This window comes from Aphis gossypii, chromosome 1 (assembly GCF_020184175.1).
Source record: "Aphis gossypii isolate Hap1 chromosome 1, ASM2018417v2, whole genome shotgun sequence".
NCBI lineage: Eukaryota > Metazoa > Arthropoda > Insecta > Hemiptera > Aphididae > Aphis > Aphis gossypii.
Window position 1 is genome coordinate 68941029 of NC_065530.1, and position 24441 is coordinate 68965469.

Consider the following 24441-nt stretch of genomic DNA (forward strand, 5'->3'; position numbering starts at 1 on the left):
AAATATTTGATAAGTGAAAGGGACCCGGAATTAAAAACATTTTGTAGGTATTATGCTTGGGAATTGGCGTAGTTTTGATTTTTTTAAAGGTTCGGCATTTTGGCAAAGGCTTTAACCCAGCTCATAATGAACTGAAAAAACCAATAAACTGATTCCAGGACCGGATTTAGAAGGGCTAAATGAGTCGGTATTCGGAAAAAAAACTCTGAAATTAAAATAAGGTAAAAAAGTCCAAATAAATACAATAACACTTTTAGATTCTGAACGAAGTGATGAATGTATTGATTTTACAATGATGTGGTTTTTTTTGTGTACAGCATAACTTGTCTAAATGATGCTCCAACAATCAATTCCAAACTTCGGGGGTGGTTTCCGATGGCAAAGTGAATATCCTTGGTGGCTGGTGCATTATACAGATCAAAAATAAAAATTTTCCAACAATTTTCAAAAAAATCAAAAATTTTAAATGCGTTTGAATTTTAAGTTTAAATGAAATTCGTTATGATAACGATTTATTCTGCTCAAACAATTTTAAATATTTGTTATTATTCAAAAAGTAAAAGTTGTAGATACTTGGGAATTACACCAGTTATTTAAATATCTAATTAGATTGGAATTTTCTTTACATCATTTAATTTGTAAGTGGTACAAGAAATAAAATACTATTTATTGCTATATTTTCAAAAAATATATACTTAAATAAATAAATATTATTATATATTTTTTTAACATTTTATTCTATACAACAATTAAATATTTAAACATTTAATAGATTCATTAAACACATAAAACAGTTTTTTTAATTATTTGTTTATTAATTTAAACATACTAAGTCGTAGGATAATTTTGCTTCGCTAAGTATGGATTAAACTGAGAATTATACTTTTGAACAATAGTTGGTTTTGGTTGTAGTTTTGGAACTTCGACAGGTATGACTCCATTCATTCTTGCTAATAATTGACTAGCTCTAAACCTCTCTTCCCTTTCTCTCTTTAATCTTTTTTCTCTAAGTTTTTCCAAAATTATTTTTTTTTCGTTTTTATCATTAACTTTCTCTTTTTTTCTATGTTTTTTTTTATGTTTTTTCTTGTGTTTTTTTATTGGTGATTCATCATTTTTCTTAACTAATGCCTTTGAATGTTCACTACTCTTTTGATCTGTTTCAACATATTTTTTCATAACAATAAGAGGATCATTAAATGTTTTAACTTTAGTTTCAATTTCTTTATCGGTTTTACACAAGTCTAATCGTTTTGGTTTCTTATTATACCATTGTATATTACCAGTCACCTCATCTGTGTCCTGTCCTAAATAAGTAAGATAACCAACTTTTTTTTCATATGCTTCTTTTTCTTCCTTTTTTTCCTGTTCATGTTCTTTGTTAACACCTGTATGGGCAACATGTCCGTCTTCAAGGTCTTGAAAAAAGTTAACATGAGTTAACACTTCTGATTTAGTTTCTTCGGGTCGATCTACAGAGTCATCATATCTTTGTTTTGACTTATTTCTCAGCAATGAAAGTTTAGTTTCTTGTTCCTATGATAGATATAAATATTATTAATACAAATTTATTATTAATTGTTCATATAAAAAAAAATTAAAACCCAAGTTAATTGATTAAGTAAAAATAATAAATGATCAATATACAATTATTTTACTAAATAATAAATGAGAATTAGGTATCTAATATATTTCTTTTGTATAATTTTTTACTTTTCAAATTTAATGAATAGTATATCATTTTTAAGTTAAATCATAATAAAAAATTTTTATCCACTTACAGCTAGCTGTATCCTCATCTTAAGTTTCTTCTCTTCTTCAGCTGCTTGTGCTTCATCACGCCTAACTCGCGCAATGTTATCTTTAGTTCGTACATGCCACCTATAATAATAATTTTTTAAAAGGTAAATTTATTGATTGATTTTAAGAATATTATGAAAATCATTATATTTTTACTAAGAAAAAAGGGTACTGGTATGTTATAGCCCCGCCACTCAGGTTTGTTATCGCCCCGCCATTCATATAACAGTAAATACATCAAAACTAAATAATAGTGATCCGTTTGAAACAATTTTAAAAGATATAACAGAATTTTGGGAATCACATAAAGCATAAATTTTTTTAATATTATTTTTTTTAAATCAATAAATAAACATTTTTAATTATATAACTTTTTTATATTAATTATTATTCAATTTTTTAATATTAATTTTTTTTAAATATTTTAACAATATATCGTCAATAAATATACATTTTTAATTATATCACTATTTTATATTTATATTTATTCGATGTATTTATTGTTATATGAATGGCGGGGCGATAACAAACCTGAGTGGCGGGGCTATAAAGTTTTCACCCGCCGCGGCAGGGCTATAACAAACCAGTACCGAAAAAAGTTATATACAATATTACAATAGTAATTTTAACTAAAATATACTTCATGATTTAATATAGAACAATAAGTTCATAGTACATTATACAATTGTTTAATCTGTTTAATCTAAAATTACCTTAATAAGTATTAATCTTTAAACAAAAAAATAATTGATTTATCTCGTTTGACCAATTTAATATTATTTTAATACAATACAGTATTATTATTAATTAGGTATAATTAGTATACCTATCTAACTTATTTTATAATCAATTCAAAATATTAAATAGAAATACAATTTAGAAGTAGTTAACATATCTAAATTCAAGAATATCACATTTCAAACGGTGTAATCTAAACATTGCTTACCTAATATTGTCTTAAATGTAATATGTTTGATAACATAATAAAATAATATCAATACATCTTCCAGAGAATATAGTTTTGTAAATTGTATAATAATATATCAAAGGTGTATATAGTGAGGATGCCAGATATGTCAAGGTATTTTCTGTGGTCTGCAAAGCACTTTTTTGTTCTTTACTCTTTAGTGGGATATTTTATAAGCCTTATTATAAACATAAATCAGTTAAAAACTAAAAAAAAGATTAGAAATTTTTTTAGTTAAGCTTATGCTTAGCTACTTTTTTCTATAAACTTCCATCACGGCTTAAGAAAGGTTTAAACAATAATCAATGATATGAAAATACAACATACCATAACACAGGGGCGGCCAAACGGTCAATCACGGACAATTTCAAAGTTAATCATGTTAGACTTTATCCCGGAATTTATTTTTAGAGATACTCGCACAAAAATTAATCGAGGTTATAATGAACAATTGTCGATAAGTTTTATCTGTATAATTTTTTATGGAAGTCGATCCTCAAAGGTGAAGTACCTATATTTTTAGTAGATCGTGACCAAAAAAAATTTGGACACCCTTGCCATAACAAATAAAATAAATTGAAATGAAATGTCATTTGTATTCTTCACTATATTAGATTATTTCTATAACAGTCTTGAAAACCAAGAAACCTAAGTATTATTGGTGCAATTGGTCATTTAATTGGACTAAAAATTGAAGAATTTAATACAGAATTACATTTATAAAAGTTTTAACTTAATACTTATGAATTAGAAAGTGAATTAAGACTTCTATGTTCTTTGCTTGTTTTTGTAGCAGGCCCATCAAATAAAATAATTCATCAATAGTAAAAATTTTGTTAATGTACATAAAGCATTAAAACTTTTTATAAACATTCCTGTCATAAGTTGCTCTTATAAAAGAAATTTTCCAAACTAAGTTTGTTAAAAATATAATGAAGAAGCCACATAAAGACAGAAGACAGATTGAATGCAGTGATGTAGGTATTTATGGAGCAAGAACTAGCATCGCTAATAAATGACGAAGATGTTATTAAATGAGTTTAAAAATGTACAACCTTTTGACCGTAGATTAGAACTATAATAAAATAATATGTAAATTAAATTCATATTAATAATTACAACTAATTACCTATATAATATTATAATTTTTTTATAATTAAAAAAAGTCAAAGTTAAAATTAATTTTTATTATTACATATTGACTATTCATTGCTTTGTGAACTTAAGTTGCAGTGGCGTAGCTAAATACTTTTTCTTGGGTATATGCATTTATTTAAAATTTTTAACTAATATTACCTATCTACCCATATAGAATTCATATAGACTACACTTTACACATTCAATATAATATAAAACATTTATTTTTTGAGAAAAGTGGGTAGGCCTGGGCCTACCAGATCTACCAATAGCCTACGCTATCTGTAGGCTACTGTTAAGTTGTCTAGAAATAAATTTTAAAAAAAAATCTGATATGTGTCTTTACAAAGGAAATTGAAAATGCATCTATTTTGAAATATACCTACTGACATCCCCAGCAAAAAAAGCTTGTACACCTACGGTAGTTTAACCATCCAATGTTTTTTTATTATTATTATTTAAAACAGTTAAACAATCATTGTATTCTATAATTTTAGTTCACTTACCTCTTTTTTGGCAATATATTCATTTTGATTTCTTCAAAGAAACAAACTTCTTAATCAACTTAAAACTAATCAATACCTAACAACTTTGTCAAAAATCGAAATGATTTCTTTCAATAGAGAATAACATTGAAACGGTCAAAAACGCACATACATAATTCATCAAAATTGGAGAAGTAATAATTTTATATTATTAATATTAATGCCCAAATACTATAATAGTATAATACTCATAATATTATACTTTTTGTTTATTATAGTGGCAATTAATACTCATATACCATAGATAAGACTAATCTATAGTATTTGTTAGAGAGCATAAAAGTTTCTTATCTATTTTATGTTTTTACTCACTGGGTACTGGCGCTTTTGGTGCCAATGCCAAATATGATCTACTTCTAAATCTTGTCGCCAGAATTCTAGATTGCAATTATTTTTACTATTTAGCCAAACCAGTAACCACAAAATAGAAAATAAATAGAATTCTATTCTATCCCTATAAAGCTGTAAACATAATACCGAATAGAGCAATGGCCATACACATAAAAAGAGATAAAGGATATCTTAATTCGCGACAATTCGCAACCATCACGTTATAATAATTGTGATTATATTAATTAAAATATCGACATAGGTACGTCTTTTTATATTAATTAAAAAATGCCAACCTATTGTTGTGTATGCATAAGACTCACGAGGCATTAAAATCTCTTTTTGGAGTGCCCAAAAATTTAGAGATTAAAATATTATGGGAAAAATCAAGAAGCATTAAGGATGAATCTTAAGAAAAGTCACAAAGTCTGTGTAAAACATTTTAACAATAGTTATTATATAAATATATGTATAATATATATCATATTTTTAGTAGATTCAATACAAACGATCTAATTGCTGGTGAATATTTTTACATTGTTTGATTTTAGAATTATATTAATCACTCCTTTAATTGATTCAGAAGTATTGTTCTAAAATATAAATAATATTATAATCCACTTATTTATGTATGTTTTTAAACTACTACTATACCTAGAACAGGCTATAGAAGTCTGGGACAAAACATTTAAAATATTAAAATATATACATACATATTATATTTGTTTAACATAATTTTATGAAGATGTTACAGCAAGCTGTCAGTTCACTATTTATTTTTATTCCCTGATAAAAATAATATTAACTTCCATAAACATCAATGACTTGAGATATTCATAATTTGTATTGTTTTGCATTGCATGGTGTGACATATTAATTTATCTAAATAATGTCAATCGTTGCTAATTTTGTTGTTACCTAAAATCACATCCCGGTTTCTTAAAAAAAAATTGAAGACTACTTTCTAAGAAAATAACTTATAGGTAAACTTTATATAAATATGATACTTTTTTCATTTACATAAATATATTTTTTATCATTCAAAAATTCATATCAAATTAATTTTTGGTTTTTAGCCAAGATCAATATTTAGATATAAAAATACCATCTACAGAAACAAGTACCAATAAAATCAAATTTCCAAGCTACCCTCCTCAATTCTATTTTTATTTTTTTTTTTTAACTCAAAAACTTAAATAGCAGTATAATATAATTAAAAATGAAGAAATAGTTTATTTATAATACCATTACATTAATAATATGTAATTAATTTTAATTTAAATTATTTAGCTATAATAATGACATATTATTACAACTCATAACATTCAATTTAATACATTAAGAATGGGTTGTATAAATATTTATTTTAATTCATAGTTCTTCAAATATTTAACAGTCTCTTAAACATGGACATGACCTATAAATATGGATTTGTAGAATTTATCAAAATGTACAATACAGCACAAATAAAGTATATAATATAATATAATTTTCTAAATAATTTTTTTAAAATTAAAACAATTTAATTGTATATTCAAAATGAAAAATAACATTTATAAATATTTATATCTTTAATTTTTTTTAAAATAGAAACTTAATACAAATTTTGATACAGATCTACCAATTGTTATCCCATTTGTTATTCCATTCATCTTGAATTGGTTGATATTTTTCAGTTGTTTGATCTGAGGACGCTGCATGAGTATTATTAACATCCCATGATGTCCAGCTGTTTTTACGCTGCACATTTCTATTTAAAAATAAATATATATTTTGCATTTAAGTATTAGTTATTTAATAAATAAAGGTTAAATGTGTCCTGATGTTCCTATAGCAAAGATGACAAAAATGTCAAAAGCTTGCATAAAGATTTAAGTGATTTAACTATCTATCGTAAAATACCAATGTACAGACATAGTTAATATTTTCACCTCCAAATTTCATAGTAGATCAATTCACTTTTAAAACACAATAAGAAATAAACTAAAAACACAAAATTGGTTCTTTCAAACACATATTTTAGAAGTTGAGTGTTTGTAGAATTGACATAATACATGCAAACTTAATTTGAAATGACAGAAATGTGAGATATTGAGGTCCAACATAAGAAAAATCTACATCTACTGTATACATTATTTTCTACTTTGTAAATAAATATAATAATTAATATTTGTACTTTTGATTTCCAGATGAACCTTCAGAAATTAAGGAAGAGTTCTCAGTGGAATGTGCTACAAAATTAGTTGATTGTGATTTTGGCGGTGTAGGAATATTACTGCCAGTGATATTTTGCCATTCTTTACGACCTAAATCGTTCACCTAAATTATAAATTACATAATGAAAATAAAGAAATACAATATTTAAAATTAAATAAATAATAAATAAAAGTTTTAAAAAAATTAATACTTTACCTTTGTAGTCATAGAAGAAAATTGAGTGGATACGTCATCAATTAATGTACCTTCTTTTATCTAATAATACAGATACAAACAAGCATAACATAAAATATGATCAACACTAAAAATCATAACCAAATATCAAAATATATATTTTTTTTAAATAATAAAAAATAATAATTTGAAAATGTTCAGAAATATAACAATGATTAACTTAGTTTAATATTTTAAGATACTTTGATACTTAAATACAAAATCAATACTAATGAGGACAAAAATAACTACCCAATATTTACTTATGCCATACCATAATTTATAGTAATTATAATCAATGGCTATACTATCTAATGAAAATGTTCTTTATAATTTAAAATTTAAAAAATGCATGCTATAGAAACAATTGCATGCGACTTACCTTTGAGCTTATGTCAGTAGTTATATCTGATACCTTTTGAGTAGCTAATCCACCAATTTTAATGGCACTTTGTGTAGCTTGTGAAGCTAGTTTTGATGCAGACGAAGAAAATAAAGACCATCCCTATAATAATTAATTTTACCAATAGTTGATTAAATATTAATAATTATTAAAAAATAAAAAACTAACACATTGAAACATTTCTTACATATTATTCACTTAAAACAAATAGATAAAGAATCCCATTGCAAACATAATAGATAATTAGCAACATTTTCAATAATAAAATAGGTATTGGAATTGTCCTATCAACAGTGTTGATCTAACCAATATGACTACTATTTTAATAATAATTTATGTTTATTGATTTTAATTAAGTATTATATTATTATTATTTTACAATAAGGTATATTATTTTTTATTGCATGGGCACAAGTTCTAAGAAATAAGTATGTAGAACATAATTAATTATTATTGTTTTATTTTTTTATAATAATTAAAATAATAAATTATTTTTCAAGTTTGTATATAGTTTATAGTTTTCCAAAGCCTATCTATAAGACAGATTGACACTGCCTATTAGTATTTTATATGAGGAGGAAAGTTATAAGTAATACTTGTCTATTAGTTTTTAATAAACTGACATGAATAAATATATATATATATTTATTATTCTAAATTTACTAAAAAACACTTAATTTTGGAATACAAATTAAAATAAAATATAACTGTGTATGAAAATGTACATTCACTTATGGGAAACTATGATTTGAATACTATGGTGTATATATATATAATTTTCAATAGTATAACTTACACTAGAAAACGATGACACTGCAGAATCAAGAAGATCTTGAGATTGACTTCTAGGTGGTGGTTCAACTGTATTGCCAAATCCAGAATAACGCCCACCTTGGTTTGGAGGCACATTACTATGTTAGAAAATTACAAAAATAATTAGAACCATAATATATCTCCAAAAAATATGATTATAAAGAGAGAATATTATTTTCTTCATAATAATATACACACACACATATTACACATATACCACTTATTATTTTAACATTTTAACAGTCAACTATTAATTATAGCAATTTCTTACCTAGGTTTTGACATGTTTTCATATTGTTTTCTAGCAAAAAATGCTTCTTTCTCATCTTTGATATTTGGAATGTTAACATCATTTTGATAGCCAGAATTCAATTCATTATAATTGGTTGATGATTCATTAAAATTATACTTTTGAGATTGGTTACCTTTCCTAAGAAAAATTAGAATACATTGAATATTATTTATTAATATATTTTATAAAAATAATAAATTTTATTATTATTAGTTCACCAAATTGAAATTACATTTTCATATGATCTACATTATAATCTTTAGCTGATGATGTAGTAGGGCTCCATTGTTCTCCTTTAGCTAAATTTAAAATCTATAAACAGACACAATATTAATTAATGATTAAATGTATAATATTAATATATCAATCATTAATTCTATTAACCTTATCTCGATATAATGCTGCAGCTTTAGTATTATATTTTTGTTCAATAGTCATTGAATCACTCCAGTCTGGTTGAGATTTGAAAAATTCTATGGCATTTCTATTTCCTCCAACCTAAATAGTAAACATAATATTCTTTATTACTTTTGTTTTAATTTACAAAAATGTGCATTTACTGGAGATAATTATTAATTATTATATTATTCAAACATTGATAAAATAAACATACTCTCATTTTTTCCAACTCTAAATCTTTCCAAGAATCCATGGTGATGGATCGGACAAATGATAGGTGAACACCAAGACCTCTGTGTTTTCCTGAACACATTAAACAAATCCAAATTCCATATGAGACAGAAGCCCATTGTGGATTATGAGAACCGCATTCAAAACATTTCTATAACATATTTTAATCCATAAATTTAAAGTAATATTTAATTAACGTAGTTCTTACCGAATTATCCTGTTGGGTCATAAGCTCTTGTAGAATTTTAGGGGTTTTGTTAGTTAGATGTTTCATACTCATGGTTAAGAAAAAAAAATTAGATACTACAAAATATTGAACAAGATATACAAACAGAAATTAAAAATACAGCATACTGCAGAATAAGTTAAAGAATTTAATTTACACTTGTATAACGCAACTAGTACAGAGATAACATAATACTTAGATTAGTCAAAAGCAGTAAAATTCGAGTAGGCGTGAGCCAAACGAAACGAATTCGCGATTGCTTATTACCAATAACTAATATACTATTGAATAATTACGTTTTTTTTTTCTGTACGCTACACATTTCCAAGCTAACAAGAAATAGTTAAATAATTGTCCATGATGGATAAGCTAAATAACAGAATACTATAAAAGTGAAACTAGGCAATAGGCATTTGCCAATTACCACAGTCCACTAGTGGTTAGCCGACTGCTGGCGCCTATTGACAGATTGCATGAAATATACTGAATCCTTTATATTATGCATATGACGTGTCGCCTTTTCTTTTTTTTATCAATAACGTCGGTACACGGTTATCACTTATCACGGTTATCACAGCAGGGGGGCTGTTATCAGCTACGGATACTGCTATGGCGGAAAACAGGTGTTCCATGTTTATATTACATATATCGGTGAACAAGCAATCGGCCCGTCTGTCTATACAACATAACATCTCCGTAGTCTGTAGTTTGCTAGTCTGAACCTCTGAAGTCTCTCATTAATCATTATCTTTATGGTGTTTTGCAGTTTACGGTGTGCACTCGATACCTATATTTACGAAAACAATTACGATAATTGTTGTTGTTTAATGTTCCCATCCGTTCTATTTATTTTTCGCCGCGAGTCGAATACAAGCTGACGAACCGATGTTCAATAGTCGTCACAAACCTTACTCGCCACCTACGCTTAATATTCAACACTGTTCTCACTCGTCTTGATAGTTCAAAGAACTCTACACCTGAACAAAACGAGTAACCATACGTTGACAGTAACGACTGTTCATCACATAGTATTGACGACGGCACTTGGTGTTGTACTGTTGTTATACATAATGCTTAATCGCTATTGAATTGTGTGTGCATGTGCCGTATATCTGGCACCTATCACTCTGTCTTAACTAGTCAGCCACATGGATCCTAGGGTGCAACCTTCCAGCAAGTATTTCCCAGGTAAGTCTGATTCTAAAATTTGATGTATGAAGCAAACGTATTGTTTACACGTAGTAGGTACAAATCATGGATTAAGATATTTTGAGATATTTTAGTTTATGATACAAACCAAATGTTCTGTAGAGTTTTAGGAATGAGTCATAAGTACCTGCTGCTAAACTTTTACAGACCATCCGATATTATTTATGATATCAATTAACAAAATTGTTCTATATAGTTAATTGTTATCAACGGTTATAAGTGAACGTGAGTGAAGGATTTAATTTTGACTACCTAATTATCTGTTATAAAATTAGTGTATAATTTATTGTTTGTGTTATTAACCATAAATATAGGTTGTTATTATGTTATTACCTATGCTAAGTACCTATTTATGAATATTGTATTATATTAATTGGTTAATGTACTAAATTACAAAAAATGAGTCATGTTCTTGAACAATAATATCTAGGTAATATTAATATTCATTAATTTGTAATATTGTAAAAATATATAGGTATTTGTATTTTGTTAAAAATTCAACTAAAGTGTAAAATTATTAGTAAAAAAATGTAGATGTTTGCAATCAATTTATATAAGAATTTACATTAAGTATATTAGGTACACTATTGTAGTGTATGATAAATATTTCAATTAAAAAAAAAAAAAATGCTCAAGTAAAATTGGTGGATACCTACCTAATATTTTAACATGATTTATAAATTTTTTAATGAAACACTATTTTTATTTTTATATTATTATAAAAAGTTGATATTTAATTATGTTGTAGACATTAATTGTACAGTTAACTCATATATAACTCATTGTTTTAAATATGTTTAACTCGAGGTTTAACTGTACCTATATGTATGCATTAGGTACATTAATAATATAGTATTCTTATAGCTTATTAATATAAATTATGCCAATACGATAGATTTCAAAATAAAGTTTTTAAAGTTAATTATTTTTTAACTTCACTTAAATATAAATTATCTCATTAAAAATATTACATCAAATTATACTCTTGACAAACTTCTTTTTGGATTAAAGTACAACTATAATCATGTTAGGTTTTTACTATTAGGATTCAACATTCTCATGTATTAAATATATCATTAGATGACTTACTTAAGCATATTATGTTATATTATCTATTTTTACCTGTATATTTATATCCTAATTACCTAATGTGTTAAATAAATGCTCTTATGTAAAGATTGTTTTATTACATAATGTAAAATATAAAATTACCTATTATAAAAAAAGTAACCAAAAAAAATTCAATGTCCTGTTATTAGGTATTCTGTTTCATTAATTTTATAATATACTAATTGACTCTTAATTCTATAAATTAAATATGTTGTAGGTATTTGCTATGTTTATCGTATTATATACGTTATGAATTTATGATAGGTAATTAATATTGGTGACATGAACTTTTTACTCTTAAGTGTGCAAGCCTCTTATTAAATAAAATAATTCAGTTACATTTATATTTAGTTATGTTAGTTATATTTCAATTTATTTAAATGTTTTAGTTGCAATGGCTGATAATGAAGAACCATATCCTAGTCTTTCTGATTATCATGATTATGAGCCAAACTTAGAATTTGATGATACCGAACTTCAAAGTCCATCTGCAGATATTGGTAAATTCTATTTATTTTATTAAAACGCAAATAATTTTTAATGATTCAAACCATCTAGATATTTTCTTATAAACTTAATTATTATTTTTTATTATTATTAGATTTGGAGAAAAGTTTAGCTAATGTTAATGGGACAGTAGGAACATTAGATTACATGGAGTCTCCTGTTTCTGATGGTACTATTGAAGAAAATTTTGAAGAAGAATTAGTAAATGCTCCTCAAGTTGAAGGCTTAACATCTGTGAATGATACGGCAACAGGCAATTTATTAGATGATTTGGAAGCAGATGATGTAAATACATAATATTATAACTTATAACTAAGTATTTCATGTAGTTATTTGATTAAACTTCTATTTCATATAAATATTTTTATAAATTTAATTTTTAAACTGTTTATATCACTTAAAAATAAGCTGTATTTAAGAATATTTTATGATAAAATTTGTTGTTTTATTTTTTTTTTAGTCTAAAGAAGATGAAGACTTTAGTGATGTTGCTGAATGTGGTGTAGTTGATGTAGTAGGTGATGATGCAGTTGGTCGTAAAATTATTGTTGTATCAGCTTGCAAATTACCAAGCAACAAAGAAGTTGATCATCCAAGGCTTTTAAGGTAAAATATTAATATACATTTAATAAAACAAATTAAAATGTGTACTATTAATCTACTTTCAATAATAATTAAACATATACATTTTATATTATAGGTATCTGATGTACACTTTGGACAAATTTGTAGAACAAGACTATAGCTTGGTCTACTTTCATTATGGGTTGACGAGTAAAAATAAACCAACACTATCATGGTTATGGCAAGCATACCGAGCCTTTGATAGAAAATACAAAAAAAACCTAAAAGCCTTGTACTTGGTACATCCAACTGGTTTTATCAAAGTGGTTTGGCAACTTTTTAGAGCTGTTATTAGGTAAATTTTAATTAAGCAAATTTTACTTATCAAAAACTGTAAATATTTACTTATGTTACTATTTTTAGTGCAAAATTTGGCCGAAAAATTATGTATGTTAACCATTTACAAGAATTGAAACTGTTTATGGATTTGGATCAATTAATTATTCCAGCACCAGTTTTAGAGTAATTAATTTTAACAGAAAAAATATTATACTTATTAACTATAATTATTTTTCAGTCATGATGAACAATTAATGAAAAAATTAAATAAAAAAAAAGTTTCACTAGTTGAACAGGAAACTGATCAAAAATCTGAACCATTACCAACTCAACAATTTGGTGTTTCATTACAGTTTATAAAAGCAAACAATAATGGAGAAATAATTCCTCCATTGGTACAAAAGTGTGTTGAATACTTAAGTCTACCAGATGGTAATTTCAAAATAAATTTATAAATATTGATTTTTAATACTAATACTACATTTTTTAATTATGCAGCCTTAGAAACCGAAGGATTATTTAGAAGATCTGCAAACATTAATCATTTAAGAGATTTACAGAGTCGTATCAATCTAGGTGAACCTGTTGATTTTGGTAATGATGTACATCTTGCAGCTGTTTTGTTGAAAACTTTTTTGCGAGAACTTGAAGAACCTTTGATGACATTTGATTTGTTTGATGAGATTACACAATTTCAAAGTATGATCATTTTTTTATCAAATTAATAAAATTTCATATGTCTAGTTATTTTTTTATTCAATAATGATTTTACATAAATAAAAGAAGTTTAAGTATACTTTTAATTTCAGCACTTCCAAAAGACGAACGTCCTAGACAAGTGAAAATTCTGATATTGGAAAAACTACCTCTTGATAATTATCATTTACTCAAATACCTTATTCAATTTTTATCAAAAGTAAGTGTCTTTTGTTGATTATATGTACTATATAATTTGTTTTACTCTTTACACATATACTATATCTTTTATATTTTTGTAATAATATTAATTTTGTTGACTTATTAACTTAATTATAAATTATATACTTTAAATGCATCTTAAAACATTTATTTAAATTAAGGAGTCAAAACTGGTTTGAAATTAAAATATTATATAGAGCAATGGTTCTCAACCGTCAGTCCTTGATAAAAAAGCACTGGTCCGTGTAATATTGGAAAAATTATATTTCCAGTGGTTAAACAAACCAGAACTCAGTGGTCCGTAGTCCTACTTAAATCTAGATTCTAGATGGTCCGCGAAAACAAAAAGGTTGAGAACAACTGACAGAGCATACAAAACTGATAAAACTAAAAAAAAAAACATTGAACCCACTTTTACTCCTTAATTTAAATAATTAGAAATTAATATAATTCAATGATTATGTTTCATGACTTTTGTTTTAGGTAATGGATAGATGTGACCTGAATAAAATGACTTCGTCTAATTTAGCAGTTGTGTTTGGTCCAAATTTAGTACGCAGTCCAAATAGTCAGTTATCTTTAGCTGCAATTGGCCCCATTAATGCTTTTACTGATTTTGTGCTAGTCAATCATGACCAAATATTCATCATATGATGACAGTATAAAACATTTAACATAGTATTCTGAATGTATTATTTTGCGACATGGTTTATTTAACATTCCAAAACTTGACTTTATATTATTATTTATTAACATTATATGATTGAAAATTGAAATTTATTTCATGATCATTTAATTTATACGTTTACTTACCAATGAGAGTATTTTCGTTAATATTTATTTCTATTAGTTTAATTATTTTTTCTGTTTTCAACTTTAATCTCAAAAATTTAAATAATAAGTATTGCTATTAAAATAATGAAGATTCCATATATATATAGTATTTTGAAGGTTTATAATGTAAACTTTATATCATATTAAGTATTAATGATAAAATAGCAGATAATATATTATAATATTGATCAGTAAGCATTAAAAAAAAAAGGTTATTAAAAATTAACTTTAAACATAGATTTAATGAAATAATTTCAATTATATTTTACGTTGAAATAGTATGTTTTTTATGGTTCGTGATTTAATCTACCATAAGTAAAATTAGAAATTCTTGTAATTTTTAGCAAATTGTTTTCTATAGATTCTATAGTTAATGCTCATATTTAATGTTTGTCTCATGACATACCATTTTTTTTTTACCATAAGCAATAACCTTATTTATTCGTTAATATTATATAAATATAAGCATTTTATTTTTTTATACTTTATGTAATATTTATTCTTTTTTTCTGGTTTAATTATATTATTATTTACTATTTTTTTGTACTATATATTTACTGTATAGTTAATCAGGTTGTTAATGAATAGTTAGGATTCACATTATTTATAAATTTATCTTGCATACATCACTGCACTAGGTAATGGATACACATTATTTATTCAAAACATTGTGTATGCATATAAAATTGATTTACTGTTACGCAATAATCATTTTAGTGTATGAGTTTAATATTAATGTATTAGGTGTAAAGTATCTGCTTAAACATTTTACAAAAATAGTCTGTGATCAAAATGTAAATGGTGATGAAATGTCATCACTACCATAATTTTGTCATTTTTCAACAAACATTTAGAATGATACCCTTCTTCAATAATTTATATGTTATCAAATGGTTATACTTAATGTAACTTTATACCTTAAATTATTTTAAATAGCCTTATTTGGTCTAATTATGATACAAATCAGTTAATTTTGCGGTCCTTTTTAAATCAAAGTATTAAAACTTAGAAACTAGAACGCAAATTATTACCACTCAATTATTTAAAATACTCCGGTCTTAAAAAATAGTATTTGTTATGTTATAATGTTTTATGTCGTCATATTATCCCAACATACTACATAAACTTGCTATTTTTGTCTTAAAAAAAGCAATGAAAGTATTAGAACATGTCAATTTGTATTTTATTATTTCAATACAATTACTAATGAATAAAATATGTGTTGATTACATATAGTAAAAATCTAAGAGAATAAAATTAGATTTTAAAAATTATTAGAAAAATTATGTTTTAATTATTTTTTATTATATTCAAACTTTAATAAGTATTACAGTTAATCAAATTTATAAATTATTATTATGTTTGATATATTACATAATATCGAATTGCTTTTAATCAACTAGTTTTATGAACTCATCTGGAAACCATAACCTTATTTGTATACCAAAGATTTTGTGTATTATTATTATTATTTATTTTTTATTTTTTATTTTTAGTTTATTTGAAAATTATTATTAAAATGTTACCTAATTTATGTACAGACAAATTACGCATTCATATATTCTGGTCAAATAGTTCATAATTGAAACTTAGTGATATTTGTACATCATTGTTATAATGATTTTATTCCATTACAGGAGTTTTTGTACACAGTAAAGTATATCAATATTGTTGATGCATATGTTTATTTGTATTATTTTTATTTTTTACTTATATCTTAACCCCTTTCCTTTAAATCATACCTCATTGATTCATAATTAGATTTCAATAATATACGAGAAGTATAAAGTGAATAAAATAAAAACATGATTAAAAAAGTTTAACAATAATATATTTGCCGTTAAACATACAATAAATACATTTGATTAATTCTTATTATACTTATTTTTATTCATATTTGTATGATTAAATTATGCAGAACATTTGATTTTTTAATGCATATATAATTTTATCCATTAAAACTAAAATATCAAGCTGCATTATAACCTTAACTTGTATATCACAGATAGTTTTATAATTATATTGATAAAAATTGATTTATTTTGTTTTATATTGATTAACATGACTTTGCCAATCAATTCCGTTGTAGGGTAATTTAGATTCGATAAATGGAGAAATCCATGTTATATACCATTTTTCCCCAAAAACAGTTTCCAAATTTCGCATCAAGCCAAAATCATAATTACTCTCTTGTTTTTCATGACATACCAGACCTTTGCATACCTTATCTAGGTGATAAATTAACAGCAATGAAGATATTGTTACAGCTATAAAATTCAATGTCAGTAAAACTACAAAGATTTCACCTGCTGTTAAATGAAAACCAGTTAAAACTGATTGAAATGGCACTAAAACCATCAAGTCTGAAAATTTTATTGTCACTTTATAGTAGGTATAATAACTGATCAAAATTATTTCATAAAAACTGGCTACAGATAAATATAACAAAAACCACAAGAAGTATCTTCTATTATAATGACCAACACACGTCGTGCTAAAAGTGCAATGATGATCTCTAGTCAATATGCAGACATTGCATATATCACAGTGCCAACACCTTAGAGGAACATCGCACTGGCAAACATAACAATATGTAATATCTTCTGAAAAAATTATAATTTATTGTTATTATTTACATTATTTAAAACCGTAGTATTGTATACCTTTTGATGTGTACTTAGATATAGTAAGCAATCGGCCAATCACTGATGAATCGGCATACATTACGGCTAAAAAATTTGCTAGCAGGTTGAAAACCATAAATGTCAAAGATAGCATGTGTGTCAAATACAAAACTGACGGTAGCTGATACATACATGGTAATATATGAAAAACATTGACACAATAATATGCTAGTATCAAAACCAAGAAAAATAAACACAATATTATCTCTGTAAAGCTTTTTTTTCTCACAGTATTTAAAAACTTCCAGAATTGGTCTAAAGTCATCATAATCATAAATCTGTAACAAAATAGTCTCTAGTAGTTGGCACTTGTTAACTGAATGCAATTGTAGTGGTGTTCTAATATTGTTATCATCCCTTTAAACTTTAATCATATACAATATAGTCAATACATTACCCATAGGCTATGACAAATGGTTGCTATGGTTACATTTATAATGCACACAATAATAATAATAATACATAATAATTTCCATGATTATTACTTGTAGAACTGCGGATTTAATGATTTTAAGTGTTGATAAATTTTATTCCAAAATCTAAAAAGTTTGATATAAATTTGATTCAAAAGTATAATACTATTTGTTCTGCATATTTCATAAATTATTTTATAGAAATGCATATTATTTTTTCAAGATTTTATTCAGATATTTTGTGAATAAAAATTATGAATTTGAAACATTAATATAACATTTATTTTGCATAAATTCTTCAAAAATATAAACATACCAGATTTTTTATAATAATATATAATTTAGCATAATATTTAATATTATCTTTCAATGCTATTTTTAATCATTGCACCGACATAATTATGAATTTTTTTAATAACTTTATTTTGCAAAATTTTACATAATATTTTGAAACTTTTAGTAGGTAGGTACATAAGTGTATGCATATTTAAGTTTGCAACACTAATTATCAATAATCTTAATCAACTGTGATATTTATAAAACCAATTATGACTATCATAGCAATAGCAATGCAGTGCCACTGGGTAAACAAAATCAGTTATTACTACATTTACAATAAATTTATTATTTCTTTTATTAATGGATAACGTTTATAGAATGTGTAATAGATTCTGAGTGATACCTAAGGGTGAATTGGAATATTAAAAATGACATTATTGTGAACTTACTTGATTACTATGAATGTTTTTGGGCCACTTAATTAATATTTTGACGAATTTTTTTTTTTTACATATTTTAGGTAATTACTTTCAAATTGACCTAATTGATACATTAATAATATATTTAAACAATTCATCCATTTGAATGAATTTATATAGCAATATATAATACTGTGAAAGATCGAGATATTAAAAGTATGGAGATTTAGCCTATTTGTTACCAATTTATTTTAATTGTTTCAAAAATAGATTCACATAAAATTCTTTAAACAAGCTTAAATTAAAACTTTAAAAAATCAACAAAAATATTGTTATGAATAGTTATTATAATAGTTTAAAATCTTTACCAAAATTATTTTAATATTATTTTATAGTTTTAAAAACATACTTGATTTATAATTCATTGACATCTCAAAAGTCAAAACACATAGTAACTGTAGAAGTTACAAACAATATAAGTCATTCTAATTCTGGATATGACTAAAATAGTATTAAAATTTCATTTTTTTTTCATTCCTAATTATTTTAATACTTTTTTTATTCAATTTAATTAATACTAATTAGGTAGTAGGTATTAAAAAAAATTAAATTAGAATATTTTATTCTAGAAAAAAATCCATAATTATGATTGTATTGTGTATATTTTATTATTTATATTTTATTAACGGATAAAAATAAAAGTATATAGTATTATATATTTAAGTATATGTTATATATTAGTATACTATTATACAAATAACAAAAATCAATAGTTTTTAATTTAATGGTTTATTAATTTTTTATTTTTACAAAAGTACAAAATTAACATTTTTATATATCAAAAAATAATTAATGAATAAAAATCAGTAAAAATACATCAACATATTGTAAAATATTATCTATTTTTAAATAAATAATAACATATTTGCCATATCCCAAAAATATAGTAATAATATAAATATAAATTTTATATCGGGTTACTCAATATAATACATTAAATATTTATGGCACAACATTATTTAAACAAATTTTAGGTTAACTTAATTTATTAAATATTAAAAATTTAGCAACAATAATTAAACTTAAAAAATTTCCAGTTTATAATGTGAATAATATTGGCATCACAGAGAGATGGACGGAAACTTATGTTAAAATTAGTTTGAAAACTACTTCACTTGTATGGCAGTTTAATACATTATTTAACAAGTTGAGTAAAATTATTTATTTAAACAAAGTGAATACATATTAAACATTAATTTATATATCTTTTACATAAGACTATAACAAAATACTAAACTTCTCTCTAAACAAATTTAAATAGCTGTACCTTATTGTAAACAGTATATGTTTTTATAAGTACAATCATCACAATAAGCAATATTTTATTAAAAATTATTTTGCATTAAATGAGAAAAAGTTCAGTTTAGACTAATTAATAATAACACCTAATATTGATAAAATTGAGGTATGGCTAATGATCATTACAATAAAATTTGTATTGTCATAACACATAAGAGTATAATATATTGTGTACCTGTTAAATTGAGCACAAAAATAATGGTATATTTTTATTTTTTCTGTTCTATTCAAGCACCGTTTTTTTCTTTTTATTGCACTTGGTAACAGATTCCAGTTATTAAGGTATATATGACTGACCATCAGGTTTACTATCTAATCTTCCTACTTTACGTCCCATCTGGGTTCGCGTTTGAAATAATTCTCTGATAAGAGTTGCCTTTTCTCTTTCTAATGTTGATATTCTTTCACTTTTTTGTCCTAACTCCTAAAAAAATCAAATAGTATAATAAAATAATAAAAATTAAATGCAATAAAAAATAAAACCAACCTCAGTGAGTATGTGGTTGCGATGTTTTAATGTAGCCATTACTTGAGGATTTTGATGTAACATCGTTCCAGGATTATTTGCTGAATGCACAGCCAAGTTCATATGTAATGGTAAACCACCCCATCGTTCACCACCATCTGTCAATGCGGACAAATGTCTATTAACCTCTAAGACTCTAGCACGTTGTAACTCTATACGCTCTTGTTGTGCTTCAGTCCATTGATCCTGCTTTAATGACACAAAAATAAATAACAGCAAGTAAGATATGAGACAAGATAAATGTTGATAATTTAAAAGCCATATGTTTAACTTACTGTATGCGAATTTGTTCGTCCAAGATATTTCATTTTCTCTTGTACAGCAGCTATCTGCTTATGGTACCAGTCTCTTGCCCTTTCCACAGCTTGAAGACCATGCATAAGAACTTCTTTTTCTTGTTCTATTTGCTTAATTCTTTTCAGCTGAATGAAAAAATTGGAGAAATTTTGAACTTTATATAATCAATATTTTAATAAAATATAAAATACACACTACACGCACCATATTATAATCTACACCACTTTGAAGAGTATGACGTCTTGGTTCTCTTCGCCGTTGATTAATTCTTTTATAAGTTTGTTCTCCTAGAAATAAATTATAATTGATAGGTTGCCACTTAAGACATAATTTTATTGAATATTCATAGATTTAACTAAGCACCTGATTGTTTTTCACTTCTAGAACAGCTCTGATCATTTAATAACACTCCCAATTGCCAATTTTGTAAAGCTGTTCTTATTTCGGCCTTATCAATAATACGGTCACTAGAAGCAAGCTGTAAGCCACGTTCTAAGCCTGCTGCAGTTCTAGGAGGTTTTGGTGGTCCGAAAAGTGAGGATGTGGATTTTTGTGATATCTGGTGAACTTCCTTACTATTGCGCTCCAAAGCTAATTGTGGCATACTCAGAGTTCTTTGTTGAGTTGGTCGAATGGCAGCCATATTTCCATTTGTCCATTGTACGTCAGGTTTAATATCGACATCTAAAAGTGGAGCAGATGGAGGTCGTGCAGAGTCATTATCTCGACGACCATTTTCCATTTGATTTCGAAGTAGGCACATTTTTAAACCAGTACAAAAACGGTCAAAAGATAGTAGACCATTTGGTGGTGTTACTTTTCGAAGACTATCTAATACACCTTTTGGCAAACCTTTTGTACCATCATCTTGCCATCTCGTTTCAATTTCTGCAAAACAGGAATTAAGGAAATCATTTTTTCTGTTTAAAAAACAAATAGAAAAAAAATTTACCAGAAAACTTAACATATCCAGTTCTTTTATCGTCTAAAATGTCAAACAATGTTCTCATGGACAGAACAAACTTTGCAGGTAATCCCTCAGTGGCAGCATTTTTAACGTCTCCTACATGCGTTGGAGTCATGGCAGTGTAATGTATGACTATCCACGTGCTGTAAAAATTTAATTTTTGAAATCAGTAAATACACGATAATATAAAAATATTGTCCTTAAATATTATTAATCACCACATTTTTACGGAATAATTGATATTTTTTTTCATTTAGAAAATTAACAATCTATGCTCATATTATAGCATAATAAAAAAACATGATGATGATATGTACACATTTTTTAATATGAATACTATGCGGAAGGATGCCATCCGATGATATAAAATGTATATTACATGTGACTTACCTAGTTAACCGAGGTAGGTACCTACCTAATCGATGGTAACAGGAAAAAATAGAACCAGTTGCAGACATGAGAAGTAAACACGGTTTAAAATAATATAGGCACTATAATATTTCAACCGCACGTTTTAAAAAACAATAATCGTGAACCTATTGACGACTACGAGTTTCTGGGTAGTGCCAAAATGTCGTTTTACAAATCAAACGCGAAACATTTACTCACGTGTGCAGATGTGTGTGGGCACTGGGCAATATCCGTAACGTGTCGCTGCGTCTACTGCTGCTGGTTTAAACCTCGATTTTCGATTTGGGTTGCCAAAGTCGGACCACCGCAGAAATCAAGACGACGATATTGATTGTGTTTTACGATGTTTCGATTATAACGACGACGACAATATCGCGGCCGCGTCCGACAAGTGGCGGCGGGTAGCGTTCGATCTTCGTTGCCCTAAAAACGACGTACTCGGTCGGCGATGACGGTGTGGTGCGGCTGCAATCGACGAGCAGTGCGCGAGATCGGCAGACGACATGGTCCTGCAGAGTACCGCCGCCGTATTGCAGCGGATTGCACGCAACGTTACGTACGTAGGTGCAGCAATGGTCAGTGCAGTTATATGGTCGAGTCAGCGGACTTGTTATCCGTTTGCTGCGTAGTCGTCCTTAGAAAAAAAAAAATAAAAACGTCGGCTACGGTACGGTCACCCACCACCACCACCACCGCCGCCGCAATACCATCCGAAAAAAACGATTCTCATTTCTCGCCTGCAACGTAGTGCAAACACGGCCAATATCGGGACGAGCCGAAGACGACGTGCTTCCGAGTTAATCAACAGGTGCGCCCGACTGCGCCGCCCACATATTTCGCCGTCACGGATCCGGTGAAATCGCGGCACGGGGCAATGTCGGGCGACCGAGATGAAGCGATGGCGCTAGATCGCGCTCTCCGATTGCCGCCTCGGGCACGTCCCGCCGACTCCCGAGAAACCGTAAGTCGTATTTTATACCGTAACGAAGCCGCGGGCAAGGTAACTAGGTATCTAAAATAATATTATGTAGGTACCTATAATATGTTATAATTGGTATTATTAAACGATTAAGCCGATTAAGGTATCTATATAGAGAAGACTATGTGTAGATGAGATTCAAAACGTTTCTGGTCCCGTGTTCAAAAAAAAGTAAACATCTTTGATCTTTCTACGTTTCTGTCAAACGAGTCCAAAAATGAATCAATAACTATTTCGGGTTTTAAATGTTATTTCGTGTTCAAAAACTGGTAAATTGTTTGCAGCGTTCGAGAAACGGGTTCAAACGTTTTTCAATCTTGATTTTTGTTGTTTTAAGTCACGGAAAAAATCGACAAAAAAATAACCAAACATGTTTAGATGTAAACCTAATTTTGTATACTTTACTATAATGTGTATGTGTTATAGGTATTTTATTAGGTAATTTTTCTAATTTTCTAATTCAATACACGTACTTAAAAAAACATATATAAATACAATTAATTTTAAATTTAAATTTGAAAAAAATGAGTTGTGCTACAACTGCTACTCTAGTCAGTAGTCACCATATACCTATTATCCTTTTATAATATTGGTATTTGTATATAAATAATTTGATTTCTTACTACATAATTAAAAATGTTTAACAATCAATATGCATATTATTTTTATCTCATAAGATCTGGTCACATGGAATCTTGGCGTCGGTAGTAGGTCAGTCTAAAGGTATATCTCTTGAAATTGAAACTGACTTAGGTACCTAATCGAAATTCAAAGATTTGATAAAAGTATTGAACAATATAATAGATGAATAGCCTAAAATTGTAAATAAAATAATTTTAATGCAGCAAACCGCAAACTGTTTAAACATTATACCAAATTTTACTAAAGAAGAAAGGATGGCAAAGAAAAAGAAAATTTTTCATGATGAAATTTGACTATTCAATCTAATAAAGCAATTATAGCACAACCGCACAGGATTCTTTTAGAGGGATGTTAATATGTTATATTTAATAGAAAAGGTAATAGAAGTTATTAAACCTACTTTTCACACTG

General features: G+C 26.5%; 5 protein-coding genes across 9 annotated transcripts; 1 reads left to right on the forward strand and 4 right to left on the reverse strand.

The window, feature by feature from the left end:
- Positions 1–710: 710 nt before the first annotated feature.
- Positions 711–4673, reverse strand: LOC114121686 (leukocyte receptor cluster member 1 homolog). Its single transcript, XM_027984120.2, has 3 exons — positions 4411–4673; positions 1782–1881; positions 711–1536 (listed from the first exon to the last, which is right to left on the reverse strand). Exons 1-3 carry the CDS (start codon positions 4431–4433, stop codon positions 829–831), a joined length of 831 nt encoding a protein of 276 aa, XP_027839921.1. The 5' UTR covers positions 4434–4673; the 3' UTR covers positions 711–828.
- A 1573-nt stretch (positions 4674–6246) lies between these two features.
- Positions 6247–10078, reverse strand: LOC114121675 (ADP-ribosylation factor GTPase-activating protein 1). Of its 2 annotated transcripts, XM_027984102.2 has the most exons (10): positions 9556–10076; positions 9331–9498; positions 9102–9215; positions 8950–9029; positions 8697–8855; positions 8409–8523; positions 7592–7714; positions 7192–7251; positions 6956–7098; positions 6247–6529 (listed from the first exon to the last, which is right to left on the reverse strand). In XM_027984102.2, the coding sequence occupies exons 1-10, from the start codon at positions 9625–9627 to the stop codon at positions 6397–6399; spliced, it is 1167 nt and encodes a 388-aa protein (XP_027839903.1). In that variant the 5' UTR covers positions 9628–10076; the 3' UTR covers positions 6247–6396. The 2 variants fall into 2 exon arrangements, with proteins under 2 accessions (XP_027839903.1, XP_027839904.1); XM_027984103.2 differs by lacking the exon at positions 7192–7251 and having other exon boundaries at positions 7625–7714; positions 9556–10078.
- A 145-nt stretch (positions 10079–10223) lies between these two features.
- On the forward strand, positions 10224–16735 carry LOC114121674 (rho GTPase-activating protein 1). Its single transcript, XM_027984101.2, has 10 exons — positions 10224–10761; positions 12282–12392; positions 12494–12684; positions 12860–13005; positions 13100–13318; positions 13387–13485; positions 13541–13734; positions 13801–14001; positions 14112–14218; positions 14704–16735. The coding sequence occupies exons 1-10, from the start codon at positions 10722–10724 to the stop codon at positions 14872–14874; spliced, it is 1479 nt and encodes a 492-aa protein (XP_027839902.2). The 5' UTR covers positions 10224–10721; the 3' UTR covers positions 14875–16735.
- A 145-nt stretch (positions 16736–16880) lies between these two features.
- Positions 16881–18242, reverse strand: LOC114121676 (probable palmitoyltransferase ZDHHC24). 3 transcript variants are annotated; one of them, XM_050205861.1, is made up of 3 exons: positions 18224–18242; positions 17718–18016; positions 16881–17657 (listed from the first exon to the last, which is right to left on the reverse strand). In XM_050205861.1, exons 2-3 carry the CDS (start codon positions 18010–18012, stop codon positions 17092–17094), a joined length of 861 nt encoding a protein of 286 aa, XP_050061818.1. In that variant the 5' UTR covers positions 18013–18016; positions 18224–18242; the 3' UTR covers positions 16881–17091. The 3 variants fall into 3 exon arrangements, with proteins under 3 accessions (XP_050061818.1, XP_050061814.1, XP_027839906.1); XM_050205857.1 differs by having other exon boundaries at positions 18136–18234; XM_027984105.2 differs by lacking the exon at positions 18224–18242 and having other exon boundaries at positions 16881–17654; positions 17718–18208.
- Positions 18243–19621: 1379 nt separating this feature from the next.
- On the reverse strand, positions 19622–23341 carry LOC114121673 (suppressor APC domain-containing protein 2). Of its 2 annotated transcripts, none has more exons than XM_027984100.2 (7): positions 22608–23341; positions 21984–22141; positions 21395–21919; positions 21236–21318; positions 21010–21156; positions 20696–20920; positions 19622–20632 (listed from the first exon to the last, which is right to left on the reverse strand). In XM_027984100.2, exons 2-7 carry the CDS (start codon positions 22111–22113, stop codon positions 20486–20488), a joined length of 1257 nt encoding a protein of 418 aa, XP_027839901.1. In that variant the 5' UTR covers positions 22114–22141; positions 22608–23341; the 3' UTR covers positions 19622–20485. The 2 variants fall into 2 exon arrangements, with proteins under 2 accessions (XP_027839901.1, XP_027839900.1); XM_027984099.2 differs by having other exon boundaries at positions 20696–20923; positions 22608–23335.
- Positions 23342–24441: the final 1100 nt, after the last annotated feature.